The sequence below is a fragment of the Euprymna scolopes genome, chromosome 34 (genome assembly GCF_053919585.1).
Source record: "Euprymna scolopes isolate OS-2025 chromosome 34, ASM5391958v1, whole genome shotgun sequence".
Classification (NCBI taxonomy): Eukaryota; Metazoa; Mollusca; class Cephalopoda; order Sepiida; family Sepiolidae; genus Euprymna; species Euprymna scolopes.
Genome location: NC_136515.1, coordinates 58083400 through 58101230, shown reverse-complemented (window position 1 = coordinate 58101230; position 17831 = coordinate 58083400). Strand labels below are relative to the sequence as shown.

At 32.6% G+C, this 17831-nt stretch overlaps 1 protein-coding gene across 2 annotated transcripts in view; it reads left to right on the top strand.

Annotated features, from left to right (window-relative positions):
- Nucleotides 1-6288, top strand: part of LOC145259276 (cell division control protein 45 homolog) — an 88519-nt gene extending 82231 nt beyond the window's left edge. For both annotated transcript variants that reach the window (XR_013864148.1, XM_080117116.1), the window contains one exon: nt 6221-6288. Coding sequence is in view for 1 of the 2 variants with exons in the window: in XM_080117116.1 (XP_079973242.1) it covers nt 6221-6285 (65 nt within the window). In the remaining variant the exon portion in view is untranslated. The remainder of the gene's footprint in view (nt 1-6220) is intronic.
- The last annotated feature ends 11543 nt before the right edge of the window (nt 6289-17831 follow it).

Below are 17831 nucleotides of genomic sequence, written 5' to 3'. Positions count from 1 at the left end.
CAAAGAAAGGTTGTCTGTATTTACCGATTTCATGGCAAGTGCTTGACTGAATTCCAATCTATGGTTCCCTCTTGCCAAACTCACAAAAAAAAATACTTGATTAGCTACAATAACTATATGCAATTTCGCTTACTCTCTAACTGCCTAAATCTACATTCAGATTCCATGAACAAAGCTTCTTTCCCAGAACTGCCCCTCTGTGGAACACTGTTCTGCTGGCCTGCTTCCTGGTTGAATACAACTTGGTAGCCTTCAAATTCAATGTGAGTGAGTTGTTGAGCCATACCTATAAATAATAAAATTTACCCAATTTACATTACCACCTTACATGCATTAATTCTTATCCTTGAGTGGCCTTCGGACCTTGATAAGTGATAAGAAAAAAAAAAAAAAAAGAGTTAGACAGTTTGTAGTTTTATGTTAATAATCATAATTCCCCCATGAGAATATTAAACGTTGGTATAATAATTAGAAAATCCCATTAGGACAATAACATGGTCAAAGGTAAATAACTCTTTCCTGTAAAAGCAGAGTTGCCTCCCCTGCTTTAACTCTGAGATAACAATTGTGTCTTTACGCAAGAACAACAAAATATCACATGTGAGCTGCCATCTTAAGACAGAGCAGTGAGGATATGTACAAGTCACATGTGAACTTCAGGCTGAAATCAATTTATAGGCTTAAGAACCTTTTCCATCTTACAAATAAAATACTTGATCCATACAGTTAAGTCATAACAGCCTCATAATATTAATACAATTAATGTATATGTTGAACTTAGAAAGCTATATCAGTTGAAAAATTTTTTATATGTTTAAAGGGTAGATAGTTGGAGGTTACATTGACTGAAACGTTAAAATTATAACCAAGATAAAGATAAGTCAGAATAATCAATTAATTTTGCAGACTGTTATCCTCATCTTCATAGTTGTTGTTTCGGCCAACTCATCCTCTGGCCTTCTTCAGGTGATTAATCGTGACGGGATAGGAATGCTAAGTCTTGTAACTGTATCCCCAGTAATTACTGCCTTCCAGAGTTGTTAGTTTTGGCCAACTAATCCTCTGGCCTGCTTTTCGGGTAGGATTGAAACCACACGTTTTCAGGCAATACTCACCTGGAACCGTAGAGACTCAACGCCTCTATCCACTATGCCATGGGCCCTGAAGGGCAATCAAAGTTGGATTTTATGGGTTTATAAATCTAATTTTGTGTTCTTATTTGGTCTTCTATTGTAGAGTCCATACCAAATGGTATTTTATATATATATATATATATATATATATATATATATATATATATATATATATATTGTGTACAGAAAGTTGTTAGATGTTTGTCTTATTTTTCAGATTTTCCTTTTAATTGAGCACTCTGCTGGATTTCTTTTTAAAAAAAAAAATATATATATATATATATATATATATATATAATATGGAAATACAAATTATTAAGCCTCATCTCAAAGGATTTAAAATAAATAATAAAAATACTATATCTCTTGTTTTAATCAATAATTTCATTTTAATTTTATACTAGCAAAAAAAAATTTTCTAGGTTGGGAAGATACTATAGTAAACGAACATATAATACACCAACATCGAAAAGAGGAGGCAATGCCTGGGAGGATGACATTTCTCTGAAGTTTCCTCTGAATGAAAAGAGCTATGTTAACGTCAATTGGATTTAGATGATTTTGCAGGGAATGAATTGGGGGGGGGGGGGCAGATATTTCAGGAAAACTAATTAGTTGCAGTATTAACTAATGATTCTACTATTTTTCCTCCGATTCTGATTCAATTACCAATTCTGATTCTAAAATCATCTAGAAAAGTAGAATTTCAGGGGGGGGGGGTATATAATATTCTTTTCCATTTGACAAAATTAATTTTTTTTTTTTCCTTATGTATTCTATCTTATATTCTGATAAACTCATTGTGAGATTTTCATCTAGATTTTTTACTTGTGTCATTTTTTGCCTGTTGCATTTTAGTCTTTTTTTTTTTTTTTTTAATGCCAGGGTTCACTCAGACTTGAAAAGTCCTTGAATTTTGACTTTTGCCTTAAAAAGTCCTTATTTCTATTATTACCTTGAAAAACATCCTTAAAATTATGGAAAATGTCTTGAAAATCGTATTCTTTATGTCCGGTAAAAATTTGTGTCTAAATATTAAAAATAAAATGTTTTCAGAAAGTCGTCTGTGAAGCAAAAACTGAACTTGCTAAGCTAAAAAAAAAAAATGCTTCAAACTAAACAAGAACTAAAAAAGATTTAAAATTCCTGAAGTGTAGTCGTGAACTTAAGTTGTAAATAGTTGACCAATTTTGCTGCACGTCAGAGAAAGTCATGTAAATAACTGTGACCTTTAAAACTACTTCAAGAGATAAATGAAAATGACTTTTCCTGTTGTCAATTAGTTTTCTGGTTTATATCATTGTTTATATATCAAATTTTGATTTGAAAACTTGAATTTTGTCTGGAGAAGGCCTTAAAAAGTTCTTGAAAATGGGTCTTGAAAATCTGCACAAACCTTGAATGCGAAATTTGTTATAATGATCTAAAAAATTTTATTTGTACGTGTAGTTAAAAATCAATCTATATAATCGGATAACGTGTGTCTTATTTATTTTGTGTGTCCCACCAGTATGTATTATTTTATCATTAGTACCAGCAATGGACAATTAAGTTTTTTGAAAAGAATAAAAAAAAAAAAAGAATTGTTTTGGGAATCTGAAATTAGGTTCAGATTTTCCTTGATTCCGATATCTGGAAAATTTCCATTTTCGATTCAGATTATTCGTCCCAACAATTTTATTCTTGTATGCTGAAATGAATGTGGTTAAATATCTGGGTGTTAAAATTACCCACGCTTACATCCGAGTGACTTCTGTTTAATATCTATGGACTTCCATTTCTCGTAATAAATAATTTTACCAAGAATTCTTCACAAGTTTTCGTTTTGGTTTCGATTATAACTGAAGGAAATCAAGTTATATATACATATATTTTTTTTTTTTTTCATTAGTTTTGGTTTTGGTTTCGATTCAAGCTGATGCACCCAAGTCATATGGATATATTTTTTTTATTTTTGAAATCATAACTTTATAATATATAAAAATCGATGGAACATTAACTCTTTAATAATATATACGAAATCTGCAAGAATTAAAATATCATATTTAAGCATACTTTATGACCGGGCTACACCAGGCGTCCTGATCAAAGTGTAGTATCTGTTCTTCAAATGCTGCACTTCCATTTCTTGTTCTCTTTCGGTGGAGGAGCAGTCCTTCACGACTAAGACAATTTTTTATTTTTGTACTTTTTGTCGATGTTAAAAAACGACCCTGGTGTATAACTCTGTCCCGTGGGGAGGCATAGTAAATAGGTACAATAATATCAGAGCATCTCCATTTACACTGAACATCTACAGAATCCCAACATCAATATATTACGTATGAATGAGTTCCCTGTAGAATTTCCACAGGTCCCGCCAGTATGTATTATTTTATCATTAGTACCAGCAATGGACAATTAAGTTGTTTTTTTTTTGTTTTTTTTAAAGAAAAAAAAAGAATTGTTTTGGGAATCTGAAATTAGGTTCAGATTTTCCTTGATTCCGATACCTGGAAAATTTCCATTTTCGATTCAGATTATTCGTCCCAACAATTTTATTCTTGTATGCTGAAATGAATGTGGTTAAATATCTGGGTGTTAAAATTACTCAAATGCATAAAGTTAAGAGTAGGATAGGCAAGGGATAACTACCCCTTTCTCTGTATTGAAATTTCTCTACATTTTTTTTTTTTTTTTACAAAAAAAATTATTCTTTTTCTGAGACAAGTATGTGAATAGGTTTTTTTTGGGGGGTGGGGGTTACTAATTTGGGTGTGCTGAATTCAAATTTATAAATAGTTTTATCCTATTCCCTCTAGTTTTCTGGTTTTTAAATAGTCTCTTTTTATTATATACAGAGTATATTTGCTACATATATGCATACATGTTTCAGCTGAAACTTTATTCAAAATTAAACTTGCTTATGCGACAGAAAATCTATTATAATAAATTTGTATTTCTGTCTGTTTGTTCACAATTTAATAAATATGTACAAAAGGTACAGTGTTTCACAAATTAATTTTCATACTGAAAATAGTTAACGTACTTTCGTAGTACATGTAAGTCAAGGTTCCGACCTTGACAATCAGTCCGACAGAAACTGAGTCATTTTGATCGCCTTTTTGCTGTCAGACTTATGTAAAATGTTCTGTGTAGTCCTAGGAGGTCCACTCGCCCAGGCCTTGTCACCCAGCTTTCAGGAGGAGCAAGTTTATCGCTTGTTGTCTGAGGCGTCATCACTAGGAAATGCCAACAGGACTACTCAGACAAATTTTTGCAGGGCCAGAGTGCTTCTCTTCTTGGGACGCTGGCCCATTTTCCCACCTTCCGACCTTGTTTCACATCCTCTTGCGGTGGGAGAGTGGCAAATAGTGGATTTATAAACACTTTTTCCAACATAATTTCTATATATACACTGTATTCAAACGAAATCTACATTCAATGAGTAACCTCATTTGCATATTACATTAATAGAAATGTTTTAATAATTAGCTTTATGTATTTAATCATTTGCTGTAATAGAATCGTTTTAATTGTTCTATTTAATAGTATTGGGATGATTAATCGGAATCAGGAATTGGAAATATCGGAATATTTGAAGGTATCGGAATTGGAAAAAATTTGTACCAATTTTCCAATGCCAAAACAATTCTTTTAGTTGTCTCTTTCATTTTATTTTGTTTAAAGCAAAATCTTCCATTGCTGGTAATAATGATAAAATAATATTTATCGATTTTTATACCACCAGTGAAACTAAAAGGGATAGATCTTTCCCAACAAGTGTATTTTTACATTTAGGAAAATGTTTTCACATTTAATGTGTGTGTTTCTAAGATAATCGGAGAAAAAAATACAGCTATATAGTTAAATATTTAGAGATATGTAAAGAATCGAAATTGGTAATTGTATTAGAATCGTCCCATCACTACTATTTAGAAATATTATTTACAGTTGATATAGTCAACTAAAGTACTTCCTAATTTCTGTCGTGTCTGCTACTGGAAGCAGTGACAAGATAAATCAGTTCCTTCACTTTTCTTATATTAATTTATTTTTATTTCGGACTATTATTCTCATCTTTATTAGTTGTTGTTTTTCATCTTTTTATTGGTTTTGTTTATTCACAACGTTTCGGCCAACTATTCCTCTGGCCTTCGTCAGGTGGTAACCGCAACGGATAGGAACTTCGAATCTCCTAACTGCATTCTCAGCCATCACTGCCATCCGTAGTTGTTGTCGTCTCACCACATTTTTGCCTAAGTAAACCTCTGGTACGCTTTGGATGGGATTGAAACCGCTATCTTCAGACAATGCTCATCTGGAACTAATAACTACTAATAAAGATGAGAATAATAGTCCGAAATAAAAATAAATTAATATATATAATACTCATCTCAAAAATAAATTCCAATCAAGGAATAATATATATTCACTTTTATTGTTCGGTATTTTTATTGTGATGCGATTTATTGAAATAAAATATAAGAAAAGGACATTATCGAAAAATAGACGATAAAAAATAAACAAAATTACAAAAAGATAAAAATAATACAATTAGTCTTTATTTGCACTTTTGATAACAAAATTTAAAAAATAAGTTTTTATTTTATTTTATTTGAAATCTTATAAGAAATATATTTATGAAATTATAAAAATAAAAGTTGGGGGAAGGGGGTAAAAATAAAAGTATTTTATTTGAATTTATATAATAAATATGTTTATGAAAGTATAAAATTATTGAAATCAAAATAGCAATTTCAAACATAAAAAGTATTCCCAAAATAGTTTTTAAATATTTAAAAAAGTGTTTTTAATAATTCTTTAAAAAAAAAAAAAAAAAAAAAAACTGATTTCAATAATTCTTAATTAAAATAAGACCAAAAAAACTTTTCAATGATTATTAAATAAGAAAAGAATGATTGGAAAAACATTAAAAAAAAGAAAAGTATATGCGCAAGAGAAGTTATATGCGTGAGAGAAAAAAGCGAAGGAACTGATTTGCCTTGTTACCACTTCCGGTAGCACTATTCTGGAAGTTAGGATGTATGTTAGCTTACTATAACCTTATTATTTTAATCTAAAACACATTTTTATTTTATTTTCAGTTTTGCAAATGAATACCGAAGATCGAGGAAAATTCTTTGATGCCTTAATAAATCTACTGCAGTAACCAGTTTTTTGTTTGAGTTTTTTTAATGGTGTATATAATTTGTAAATGGAATTGAAAAAAAAAATTTTTTTTCTTTTTAAAGGTTTCTCTTTTGCTTTTTAATTAAACTATCTTTTTAATGCGGGGAATTTTATTTATTCTGTTTTTTTTTTTTAATAGTTTTTTATTGTTTCTTTTTTTCTGTTTTGAATTTTTTTTTATTTTGCTTGTATTTTAGCATTTTATGAAAATATTTTTAATTTATTGTAAGGATTTAATTTCATCAAACAACACGAATAAAATATTATTCTGTACCAACTATTTTCATGCAAAACTTCATTTGTTATTTACCTGTTTCAAACGGTTTTTCTCATTTTATTAGTTACTAGCGAGGGGTACCCGGCGTTGCCCGGGTGTTTTTCGGGGTATGTGAAAAAACCCCGAAAATGCGAAAAAAAACGAAGCCTTCACGACACGCAGTTGGAAAATAGTAGTGTTTAAAAGAAAACAGGTGCGCGTTTTTGATTGACGTGACGGTGATAGGTATTCAGCAGTAAGCATTTTGTGCGGGACAGTTTTGAATGAGGTGAATAAATCGGTTTGTTTGTTTTTAAAAACCCGCTCCCTGTTTATTAGGAGGAGCAAAATGAAAGCTACAATCTGATATGACGAAGTCGACATTGGACAAACGTTACTTATCTCTCTTGAGACAACTGGCTTTCGGCCTGTGATTAGAGTCGAGTTTCACTTTTTTTATACCGAAAACCGAATGTAACGCGTACCGATGCGGGAAATGTGGAATAATTAACGTTTGAAAGTGAATAAAATTAAATAGACAGGCGAGCTCCGTGGGTAACTCTGAGATATTACAATTTATAGATGATATAAAAAGTTTTAAGAAGTTGTGAACCGAGCAAGCGCTTCTCTGAAAGAAGCCTTTTGTGGACATCGAGGAAAAGCGTGCATACATACACACATACATTTTCGCTTTTATATATATAGATAATCGCAATTTAAATAATTTACTCATCAGTAAGATTGTAAAACTTTGGCTTTTTTTGTAAATCTATTATATAAAATGTAAATGTCTGTGTGTCCAGTTAAAACTTGAAAAATATGCAACAAACACCCACAAATAGAATTTGGCTTCTTTTTTTTTTAATTTTAATTAAAAAAGCAATTTTATTTATTTATTTTTTTTTTAATTAAAAAACAATTTTGAATGTTTTTTTTTCTACAAATCACAGAGGGGGGGGAATTCAGACTTTTCAACCTCACGCCACTTAGGAAATGATTCCCCACTTCCTAGGCTTTTTTGTTACTTGTAGCCACTAACATCCATTTTTAGACTTATTGGATTTATTTAACTCAAAATTGAGGAGCTACAAAGATGGGAGTAGTACCATTAAAACGAGTGACCTTTTGTGTTCCAGAATTTATTTTTCTACATAGTCACCACCATTCTCAATTCACTTTTGCCAAGAATTCAATGATGCATCTCTGCTTCTGATGCACGTCCATGACGGGTTGCCTTCTTAGAGTCTCCCACTGTCAATATCTGCAATCAGGAGATGAAACTTTCAGGTCATGGATGCATAAGGTCAGTCATCATAACAATGCAATTTGCAATCCCCTCTGATTCAATCGGGCGGAATAAGAAAAAATAGGAGACATTACTTTTGGAACACCTCTCATAGATGTTTTGCGGGGACTATACTTAATACTCCTGCGAATAAGCTGAATGCATCTTCAACTTGTATAAAAGTCAAATATGTCCTAAGATGCAGCACTGTTGTCACATCTAGGATTGGTTGGTTTTGTTTTACGGCATATCAACCCTTTTCAGGTTATTTAATGCCGAATCCAAAGATTTTGAAGAAAAAATTTTTAATAGAATATATTTGTTTTCAAGTCAGTTTCTATTCAACCCATAGTTGGGACCCTAACAGGTACTACCACACCGGGTCAAAGTGGACCTGGGAGCAATGGCAATTAAAGGGTGGTTCCACACTCTCCAAAGCCCGCAAGCTAGGGCCTCACCACTGGATATAGTTTAAGGTCATATCTAGGACCCCACATCTAGGGAGGAGCTGCTCAGAACATCCTTCCCTGCTTTGACAAAGTATAAAACCGACTTTGAAATCTAGAGGGGAATATTTATTTATTTATCTATAGACTGTTATTTTCATCTTTATAGTTGTTGTTGTTTTACTACATTTTGTCCAACTCATCCTCTGGCCTTCTTCAGGTGGTTATTAACCGCGACAGGATAGGAATGCTGAATCTCTTAACTGTATCCTCAGTATCTTCAGACAGTGCTCATCTGTTACTGTAGAGATTCATTGCTTCTATCCACGGGCCCCGAAGGATGATCAAGGTTGGATTTTTTGATGTTATAAATCCAAGTTTTCGTTCTTATCTGGTCTTCCATCGTCGGATTCGTATCGTAATGAAACAACAACTATGAAAATAAGGATAACAGTTTGCAAATCTATATATCTATAAAAGTGAACGTGTCTGTCTGTGTACATTTCCCTATACAATAACTCTACAAGACTCGAAATTTGATATACAGGGTACTGAGATTTGGGAAAATCTTTGATCAGTTTTCAGACAGAAATTTGGCTGTTAAGGGGTCTAAGTTCAACGATTTGACCTTTGAGAACTCTACTAAACTCTTCCGACAATTTGGGGTCTAAACACTTGAAATTTTAGATATAGGTTCCTTGGACATGGATCTAACTTAACTTGATTTGAGCCCAAAACAATAAATGTTAAGGGGTTATATTAGGGGTCAAAGTTAAAAAAAATTACTTTTTTTTTTTTTTTTTTTTTTTTTTTTTTTTTCCAAATACCCGGGCAACGCCGGGCTGAAGGCTAGTAAATCAATAAATACACAAATTACTCATCTCAAAGGATTCCAAGAAAAAAAACTATATATAATGCTAGTGGGGAATGTCCTCTTCCCTACAGCCTCTTTCTCATAGAAAAAACATTACTAGTCTTTCTCTACTCAACCGTTATTTTTATGGTAGAGGCTCGACTGAGCTCCAATCTCTGATTCGCACCTCACCCCGATACAAGTTTCATAGCAGAAACTCATCTAGCTACAACCATTGTAAATAATTTCCTTTCTGTGTACCTAGAGTTAAGTGGACCTTTGAGCAGTTTATTTTTAAGAATCACTTGTCTGTGGAATACAGTCCCACAGGGCTGCTTTCCAGCTGACTACGATGTGGGTGTCTTAAAGTACAATGTTAACAAATACTTGTTGAGCCAAGTTTTTAAACAATCAAATTCTGCATGTTTCAACCATCGTCTTAATCTTTATCATCGTCCACCTGACACTTATATACTTGCAATTGTAGCGGCTATGGTTGGATTTATCTGGCTTCTTTCTGAACACAAACTGTGTCTCCAACTACCACAGTTCAGTTTTGTAGATCCTGAGTTAGGTCACAGGAAACCGTTAACCATTCCCAATTCCAACACTGAAGACCAACTACTTATGAGCCTGGTAATACTGCCAAGTTGTCCTTAACACTTTATGACCTGCTTGGACTAATTTGTTCAGTCATAAATAAATGAATATAACGGCATAAACAAAATGAGAATCGATTCAAACACGCCTTGTACATATTAGTTTGGTATCTGGGTAGATGCCAGATACCTCCAAATTGCAACTGTTTATCGCTGACATTCAGTATGCCACCATCTAAAATTAACAATAAATATTTTTTTAATCATCTACATCAGAGGTCTCCAAAGTTTTCGGACCAGGGGGTCATATTATTGACTTTTTAGAGCTACACTGTATGAAATATTTAAAAAAATGACCTGAAAGTGTTTTCTACCGCTTTGCTTCCCTTTCAGGGAAATTGGTTCTCCAAAACCTCATTCTTTTAATCATTTTCTGAACACAAAACAAAACCAAAAAACCACCACACTATTTTCACACATTTTCATTTAAAAAAATTTTCCTGGATAATTTTACGTTTTCCATAAGAGCTCTGCAGGCTGGACTAAAAAACATTGGTGGGTCGATCTTGGCCTGCATGTCATAGTTTGGAGATCCCCTGATCTACATCATAATTCAGGTCATAAAGGGTTAATTGTTGTCGGTAATGTTTTCAGTTGTCCACTGGCACGTTTGTCTGGCAGAGGTGGGGGATGAGTTGACCTTGCGAATGAACCCTTCATTCTGGTCGACGAGCTGCATGTACAAACCTCTGGAGACGTCATTGAAGAAGGACGGATGATAAGGGGCGTAAGTTTAGTCTTCGGTAGGATGGTAGAAATTAGAACATTATCTCTGCGACAGCAACACAGAATGCTGCAAAGATGATCATTGTCGAAAACTTCAAGCCACATCTCGCAGCAGGAAATGACTGACCACTCCTAATTCCAACACCAGCGACTAAATACTCGTGGGGCTAATAGTAAAGCCAGATCATCCTCCTAAATTGTTGTTGCCCAGCTCTTAGCTGCCCACTGACACATTCGTGCCAGCCGGACAGAGAGGAGTGGGAGAGGGCCTTGCAAATGAACTTTCCCTCAGGTCAACAAGCTGTATATTCAAACCACCAGAGGCATCATTGAAGAAGGACGGATGATAAAGGGTGTAGGTTTAGTCTTCTGCGGAGAGTAAAAACCAGAACATGATCTCCACGGTGACAACGCAGAATGCTGCAAAGACAATCTTTGTCAAAGACTTTTAGTCTGTGCACTCTCATAGACCACATCTCTCAGCAATAAAGAAAGAAGGTCCTCCCCATCAACAGATAGATGTGCCCCTTCGTAACCAAATATATTTCTCCTTTGGATCACAGAGACTGGTTGAGATGGAAGAAGCCAGACCATGCTGCTCTTATTTACTGTCCAATCTCAACCACTGATAGTAAAGCCAAAATAGACAAAGAAATCTGCATTATCTAGGTGAATTCTGTCAAACCTGACATGCCTTGATCTTTATCCTCAAATAGCTTTTGACCTAACTAACAGTGACTCATTTTTTTTTTTTTTTTTTTTTAATTGTACTTCTATGAGATCTCGACCAGGACGGATTTGGCATAATCTATCAGTGGTATGTATGTTTGTATGTCCAGCTAAAAGTCAAAAACTACAAAACAAAGACCCACAAAGTTTGTATATTCTTTATCAGCATTGCACTGGATGAATAATTTCTATAATTTAAAAAAAAAATAAACTATTCATGCTCTAGATGTCACTTGGGTCAAGTTTCGAGGGGGGGGCAGGTGATTAAGTTTTTTTTTTAAATTAGTTTTTAACCTTAAAAAATTACAAAGAATGAAACTCTTTAATAAAATAAGGATGAAAATTTTAAAGCTGAGGCGACTTTTTTTTCTTCTTTTTTTTTAACTGTAACAAAACTTCTAATATTAACAACACTAACATCTAGTTTTTAACATTACAAAAAATGAAAATGCAAGGATAGTTGTATGGGAAAACTGCAATTTATTATTTGTTAAAACCTAAATGTTGGGATTATTAATACTATAAGCTTTGTTCGGTGAAAAAAAAAAAAAAGCTGCAGCGGCTTTTTTTTTTTTCATATTTTCATCCTTGTTTTATTAAAAAGTTTTGTTTGAAAAAAAAATGTTAATTTCCTATTATCGCATTTTCACGATGTTAAAGACTAATGTTGAAAAACCTTTACCATAACATTTACTTTTTAATTAAAAAAAAAAAGTAATCGTAAAGAATGTAGTAAAAAAGTTGCTGCAGTTTCTTTTATAAATGTTTTCATCTAATGAAATATTGTTGGTTTTAGCGTCGTAACTTATGATATGAAAACAGAAACGATTCTCTTGACAGTCGCGTAAAAACTACATTTTGTATTATTAATGTGATCAACTTTGTTACATTAAAAAAAAAAAATTTGGTGCAACTTTGTTTTTTTTTTTAATGTTTTGATTTAATAAAAGAAAAATATTGTTAGTTTGAGCGTCTTAAATTATGAGATGAAAAAACAAACGAACCTTTTAGTAAAAAAGAGTTGTCTCCCTCAGAACAATGACAAATAGTAAAACAGCGCCATTGTGCCTGTGTGAGGTGAAAAGCTAATCGTTGTCCTCTGTCTATACGATTTTTAACTAGCAACCATCGCAAAACAACATTTACTCTTTTGATGCACCCACTGAAACTATTCTAAAATTAAAAAAAAAATCTACTTAATATACGAGGGGCGTGCAATAAGTAATGCCCCTGACCCACTTCCCATACCAGTAGAGCAACGAAACTTGGCACAGTTATTAGTCTTTCTCTACATAGGAACCACACAGAGTTATGCATTTCTCCCATAAATAAGTAATAAAGTAAATAAATAAAGTAAATAAATAAATAAATAAAGTAAATAAATAAATAAAGTAAATAATTAAATAAAGTAAATAATTAAATAAAGTAAATAAGTAAATAAATAAAGTAAATAAATAAATAAAGTAAATAAAATAAATAAATAAATGTTGGTTTTAGCGTCGTAAATTATGATATGAAAACAGAAACGATTTTCTTAACAGTCGCATAAAAACTACATTTTGTATTATTAATGTGATCAACTTTGTTATATTAAAAAAATTCGTCGCAGATTTTATTTTTAATGTTTTGATTTTTTATTAACTCAAAACATTTTAACAAAGTAAGCTGCAACGAAAAAAAAAAACTACATTAGAACCAGAAGGTCCTGGAAGATTGAGAGAGTGCCTCTCAAAGTAAAGGACCGAGAGAGAACATTTTTAAAAGACCTCTTTCCTTTTAGGTTTTATATGTCAAGTAAGACAGTTTTTTTTTTTCTGTATCATTATTTTAAAATGGACAAAGTATATTTTCCCGTTTTTAATTTGTTACTATCATTTGGACGATAAATTTAACTTTGTCGTTCTATTCAATAGAATTAATTCTAGTTTTGAGTTGGAAGCCATGTTTGGTTTCAGAACAGTTTCCGATGGTTAGTTGTTCTATACAAGTCCTGGAGGTGACTGGTTCTCAGTAGACAGTTCTTTTGTTCAGGTTCCTGACTCTATAATTTTTGTAGCCACAGAGCAAAAGATTCTTCCTATGTTGACACAAAGAAAACGTATGCAAGGTTTTTTTAAAAAAAAAAAAAAAAGGTTTCATTTTTATGGAGCAGTTCTGGTTTCTGATTGGTTGGTAGCAGAATATGAATTAATTTGATTCGTCAATTCCTAGCAGCATTGTTTATAAATAGAATCTTCCAACTGTGAGGGACCATACCCCATTATGGATCAAAAATATTGCAACATCTAGAATACTCTCTCTCATCTAGAAACCCCCTTCTTTTTTGTATGTTCTATTTTTTTTATTTTTCTAATTGGTACTTGCGGTTAATTGTTAACCCCTGCGTTGGGAAATAAAAGCAATTCAGAATTTCTTTCTTTCAATAAAACTTGACTAAATTTATATATTTTTCGGGTCTGGTTTTCATTTGCCCCTTTTTTATATTTTGCCTCCATTTTATTTATTGTCACTTTGCTTTATATTTTCCCCCCATTTTTTTAAATATTTGTTGCACCAAAAAAACGTATTTTGGTAATGACAACTACAAAATGTGTTAGCACCTGTTGAAGAGTCAACAAAGTTATATATATTATATACAGGGTGACCCAAAAAAAACAGAGGACATTCAATTGTTTTTCTGAGCATTTTACAGTCAACGAAGAAAAAAAAGGCCAAAGACCCTAGTGTTTTCATGTGATGTTTTGAATATAATATAATGACGAAAGTTTCATTTCATTCGGACAAAACGCTTAGAATTAGAGTGGGGGCCCGTTTTTTTTGTTTTGTTTTTTTTGGTCACCCTGTACTAGTGGCTGTGCCGCGTCAGCACACACAATGCCAAGTCAAACACAAAATCGAATACACTCAACATCATCTTATGATCAACATTTACCTTGTAGACTCGGAGTATGGGAAATTCCCATATGCACAAAACAAAATCACTGAAAAAAAACAAAAATACCCTAACTAAGAGTAAGGATAATGAGTAAACGTTGGATAAAATGATGGTTAAAATTATTATGAACTTACAAGGATTCGAACCTGGAATCTTCGGATCCGTAGACAGATGCTTTATCTATTGCGCCACAAGTCCTGTCTGTATGGCGAAAGATGTTACCGCGACTGTATACAGACAGTGCTAAATTCCGTTGACATGGACAGATAACTTTTTCGACAAGTTTACGAAACGCCTCAAAAACCCTTATTTCGGGCTTTTTGTGTGACTTGGCATTGTTTGTTACAAACCATATATACATAAGGACAATCTAGGAAATCGCACCTTTCAGGGAAAAAAAGAACTTTTCAATTTGGTGCATCCGTCCGAAAGTTTTATTGGTATATAGGCACACACACATAAATAAAAATTTAGAAATTTATTAATAGTATAGGTAATACGAAGAAACACCACCTAGCAGTGAAATGCACCAAAAATATAATGGCGCCGACTGTATAATGCAGAAGTGCCATTTGATTTTTTGAATATGATATTTTCGTTTCGTCACTGGTATGTAGATTATACAGATTTTTCTTTGTTTTTCAATATAGGGTGAATTCTTGGCAAGAATCAACGATTCTAACGAGAGCACTTCAACCACTTTCAGGTGATAATTTTTAGCCTAGTTATGGTAAAGTCAGGAATTTTGCTAAATATGCTAAAATTAGATTATTCAGCACCAGATAACAGAATTTATTATCATTATGTTTATTTTATTTATATCTTTATATTTTTAAATGGTGATTCCAACGAATACTCAACCATTTCTTAGACGATAATTTTTAGCTAGATATGTTTTTCTCCATTATTATGGAAAAACTTTGCAGGGGAGATAACTTTGTTACAATTCAAGGGAGGTAACTCTGAATAATTCTAGTGATACCAATTCTATTTAATTTTGTAAGTCATTTACAGATATTCAAACTCTTGGTCTGAGAGTAACGGTAACTATAGAATACTTGCAAATAAATATATCTGTAGCAAGAAGTTTTCATTGATCTCTAAAATATTATTTTGGACTCTCAATTTATTACTTTGGTTGAATGGACAATATGGGCCCTAGTTAAGAATCAATTATGAAAATATACACATTATAATAACTATATTGAACTGTTGTCATAAATAATGTCATCGGTAGGGCTAGACAACACCATATTCTTTTCATTGTTTTGACTCTCAGGTGTGTATCCAATATTCTCTATGCCTTTACATAGAGTAATGTGGTTCTCGATTAACTGTGTTGGATATATACTCGAGAGTCAAAATAATGATAAGAATATGCTGTTGTCACATCCCTAGTCATCAGTTATCTCTTTTGTTTTAGAATGCTTTTAGTGCAAAAGTTGGCAACCTACGGCCCATGGGCCAGATCCGTCTTTAATCTGGCCCATGGAGCTCTTATGGAAAACGTAAAAATATTCAGCAAGAATTTAAAAAGTAGAAATATGTGAAAATATTGTGGTGATTTTTTGTGTGTGTGTGTGTGTGTGTGTGTGTGTGTGTGTGTGTGTGTGTGTGTGTGTGTTTTTAGAAAATGCTTAAAAAGTGAGGTTTTGAAGAATCAGTTTTACTAAAATCGGCAAAATAGTATAAAACACGTCCAGGTCATTTTTTTTTTTTTTTTTTTTTTTTAATATTTTGGTCCACATAGCTCCAAAAAGTCGGCAATATGGCCCCCTGCTTTAGTGTAATAGGGTTGGTCAAAAGGTTTGTTTGTGTTTTGTTTGTTTTTTGTCTTTTTTTTTTTCTGGCATACTAAAGGTTATATGACGCAGTTCCTGATCTTCGTATGGTCATTTAGGACGATGATAACGTCTTTTGATATTGTCAGTATTTAATGTAAATTGGGTATTAAAGTTATGTTTGAGCATTGGAAGAAAAAGAAAAGATATAAACGATTGTGTGTGTCTAATACAATGGAAATTGATGAAACTTTGAGAGAATAAAAGGGGTCGCCAGTAAGCAAGTGCTAACTAAAACATAAGCAGAAAATGAAAAGGGGAGAAAAACGAAATTTTATAACAAAACATTTTTATATTACAATTTTAGAAGAATAAAAAGTATTTTCAAGTGTAGATTCATGCAAACTCGTGTTTAGTGAAGAAAAATCAGTAAATAGTCATAAGTCAAAATGTTCATAGTGTGAATAGTATGTATATGTAATATACATGTGTAAGTATTTGGTAGCATGGCATTGTGTGTATGTGCGTTGGTTTACCTTTTTCTTGTTAATGCATGAATAGCTGTGTTTCTGTTGGCCTGACTCTCACTAGTCTGTAAAAATGTGTGCATTAGATGAAGAAGGCTTGTATGTGAATCATTGAAGTGCTCCTTTGCAATTTGCTTTCCCCAACCAACGGCATAGAGGAGGGGTGAAGGCAGAGCAGACGTTCTGGGGTCCTTCCATGCAGCTGGCTCATGAAGTCTGTCTGGCTTTTGGCTGTTTATTTCCTCGTTTTAATAAGTTTTCATCAACTTATTATTTTCCTTTAAACTTGTTACTTTGGGGTGTGAAACGATTTTCATTGGTTGAAAATACTTAAAACGTTCTTGTGAAAACTTACTTCCTTTTAGAAGTGGAGAGGAAAGCGAATCTAAAGAAAGTGGAGAAAGAAAAGGTCTAGCAATTAAAGCCACAATCGTTTTATATTCCTGTTCTTAAAATCCTGCGTTCAGTGTAGCGAGTTTGTTGTGTAATGAGGAGGTCACATCGGCTGAAACGTTGTGAAAATAACAACCAAGATGAGAATAATAGTCCAAATAATCAAAATAATATGAATTATCGATCCTTATCTCAAAATTCCAAAACAGAAAAATAAATCCATGAAAGAACTTCTTGAATTGTCTCCCCCTGTTTTGTATGGAAGTTTCCAAAAATGAAAACAAAAGATTTGTTCTCAAAGCACCGGAAGAAAATCGGAAGTTACATTGAACGAAACTTAGGGAATCTTTCTGTGGAACTTGGGAATTTGCTTGAAATTCGAATGAAACTCTTTATTAAATCTATAGGAGTAGCCTTGGTCTTGTCCTGTTAGCCATAACCGAGTAAAAGTGTTAAGTAATTTATAATTGTATTCTAACTATCGCCTGCACTGAGGATTGAATCTATGTATTAAAAAAAGGGATCTGTTCAAATTCTGTGCAAATTCCAGAGGTCAACAGAAATATTCATGAGTTTAACAAGAGAGAAGGTCGGAAATCACATCAGCTGAAACGCTGTGAAAATAACAACCAAGATGAGAATAGTAGTTCGAATTATCAAAATAATATGAATTATCGATCCTTATCTCAAAATTCCAAAACAGAAAAATAAATCAACAAAAAATATATTAGGAAAACATACACAAAGGAGCATAGGTTTTAGAGACACCGTTCCGGGGCAGAAAATTACTTTGTCTCTTTTTCCTATTCCATTCTTTCTCCATTTATCTCTCTCCGATAATTGATTGAGTTTTGTTAAATGGAATGAAATCTTTATTGTTTGTTAAAAAGATATTTATTTTTTTTTTTACATTTCATTTTTAATCTTTTCATTTAC